Genomic DNA, 2,500 nt, shown 5'->3' on the forward strand with positions numbered 1-2,500 from the left:
GCCCGTTCCCCACCTGGTCCACTGCTAGACACATGACTGGCCCCAGATGACCTGTAAGTTTTCCCGTAGAAACGAACCTGCATGAAAGATGAGGGATGCAGATGGAGCAGAGTGTGCTGATGGTTCCAGTAGGAACACTGTCCTCAGGTTCATACGGGCCCAACAAACTCCAGCTCTCTGAAGCTGGCAGGCCCTACAATTGTCAAGCCAAGAACGGACAGGCGAAATGAAGGTGTCCGAAGAGAAGGTTCTAGGTACATCGACAGTCCCACACAGTAGGGGAGAAGGGGAAGCGGATCTAAGACCAGCATGACTCGCCTCAGGCCCAGAGAGCCTCCTCCATACCTTCTCAGATCCCACATCCTGACTGAGTTGCCCGCCGCAGCATACAAGAACGTTCCAGAGGGATTAAGGGCTATCTGGTTGATCTGGTTCTCCCCAGGAGGGATGGCAGCTATTCGGTTGCCCAGAGCAGCACAGCCATCTCCCTGAGATACCTGGCCAGAGGACCTATGACAGGAAACAGGCAAAAAAGATACCTTTTGGGAAATAAGTAACCCAACAGATTCATGGGGAGCACGGCCTTCTTGGATAAAAAAAATGGCACAACAGTCTTAATTTTAAAATTTTAAAATCTAAGCATTCTTTGGTGGTATTAACTATAGCCTGCTCCTATCCTCCCAAACAGAGCCGCAGTGAGACGGTGCAGGACTCACGTGAGGGTGCGAATGCACCTGGCTGAGTCGCGGATGTCCCACACTTTGACGTAGGTGGTGGAGACGGTGAACACCAGGCTGGAGCAGTACTTGACGGAGACCACGGCGCCAGGATGCTCGCCGAGGGACATGATTTCCTGTCCTGTCACCAGGTTCCACACCTTGCAGGTACGATCTGGCCCCCCAGACACACACACACACACACACACACACACACACACACACACACACACACACACACACACACACACACACACACACACAGACGTGCGCTTAGACGACAGAGTATCTGGAATATCAGAAATCCGTCTGTCCCAAACGCACGGTGCAATGTTAAAATGGCACATATGACATCTAATGTTATCGCCTTTGGTTTGTCTTCCCTTTCCTTGTCTTAGCATGAAAACCCCATCCGGGAGGGGAGGCGTTACCCTTGGAACCCGTGAAGAGCAGGTCGTCGGTGGAGTCCACACACAGGACGGCTTTGGCGTGCCCCTCTGCGGCGTACACACACTGCAGCCTGGCGGCCTGAGCTGCCTTGGGGCACGACACTGGACCGATCACTCCCCTTGGTGCACATGACAGGGAAATGAAGAAGCAGACATGGGGGAAGCACAGCACTTAAGGCGTGACACAGACTCCATTACATAAAGTGTGAGAGTAATGGTTGACTTTATTATCACGACACGCTTCTCGACTGCAAAAATAAAGCACGTCATTATTGAGAAGCGGTGAGCGCTCCATGCTGGAGGCTCCTACATGATAGGCTAAATGACTGTGGGATTGGGAAGTGGGTGTTTATCATTAAACAGTGGTACCAGCCTGATGTGTTTACCAGTAGTGCCTTTGCACATGTCTAATGGCTGCATGCAGCAAGCAGTCCACAGAACAAAAGGGTCCGCTCCCGTATTTACGAGGCAACAAAAGAAGGATGAAGATTTGAGGATGAGGATTTGAGGATGAGGATAAGGACTTGACATGGCTACCTGTGAGTCTCTAACGCCACAGCGTCCTCAGCCCTGGAGGAGAAGGGCAGAAAGGAAAAAAAGATGCGCTTAAAGTGGAGGTGAAAACGAAGCTGACCCGACGCTCTGGCTAATCCGCTAACAGGTCTAATTGATGCACGCAGCGCGTTAATGGTCACAGCTGTAACTCAAAGTAACTCAAATCCATTTTTATATTGCTAAGATTCTGAATAAAATAATCGTTTTGTATAATTGATTTTGATTTCAAAGTCATCTAAACATATGTGCCTTCATAGCCAGTTCTTTGATTTCGAGACTGAACTATTTTAGAATTAGACTGATTTTTATCGACTGTGTGAAGAGCAACACCCTCTTAAAGGTGTCTAGATAAAAACATATTCCAGGAAAATGTTTACTACAATCAATGCCTTGATGAACAATTATGTTTGGTATTAACTGGACAGAGGCATATAAAAGTTTTTTATTTAAAATAAAGGCTTTAAATAAAAAAGACCAAATGTGGGGACTGTAATGGGTTAATGGCTCATTAAGCTGTAACAACCTCTGGCTAACTGGTTTTGAAAGCTCTGAGATGGAGCTCGTACTGTTTGCCGTCGGGGCCCTTGGGCTTGTCCCCGAGGGTCTGAGTTCTCTCCTGCACGCGTCTGCGTGTGAGCGGCGAACGCTCTGCTGATCTCCTCTCTGCCGCTGCGGGAGGCCTCACACTGGAGCTGCCAGGGACACACACGCTAATTAAGACGCGTTTGAGAGCGGAAGAGAGCAGGCGGCGCTCTCGCCATCCCCACCCTCACACTCTAC

General features: G+C 49.4%; 1 protein-coding gene across 9 annotated transcripts in view; it reads right to left on the minus strand.

Annotated features, from left to right (window-relative positions):
* Positions 1-2,500, minus strand: part of LOC113580183 (kinesin-like protein KIF21A) — a 29,480-nt gene that overhangs the window by 3,038 nt on the left and 23,942 nt on the right. For all 9 annotated transcript variants that reach the window (XM_035528471.2, XM_035528469.2, XM_035528468.2 and 6 more), the window contains 6 exons: positions 2,287-2,412; positions 1,703-1,735; positions 1,148-1,284; positions 717-891; positions 346-510; positions 1-77 (listed from right to left, as the gene is read on the minus strand). The exon at positions 1-77 is cut by the window's left edge and continues 41 nt beyond it. In XM_035528471.2, the coding sequence (XP_035384364.1) occupies positions 1-77; positions 346-510; positions 717-891; positions 1,148-1,284; positions 1,703-1,735; positions 2,287-2,412 (713 nt within the window). The remainder of the gene's footprint in view (positions 78-345; positions 511-716; positions 892-1,147; positions 1,285-1,702; positions 1,736-2,286; positions 2,413-2,500) is intronic.

This window comes from Electrophorus electricus, chromosome 11 (assembly GCF_041902795.1).
Source record: "Electrophorus electricus isolate QZ-2024a chromosome 11, ASM4190279v1, whole genome shotgun sequence".
NCBI classification, from domain to species: domain Eukaryota; kingdom Metazoa; phylum Chordata; class Actinopteri; order Gymnotiformes; family Gymnotidae; genus Electrophorus; species Electrophorus electricus.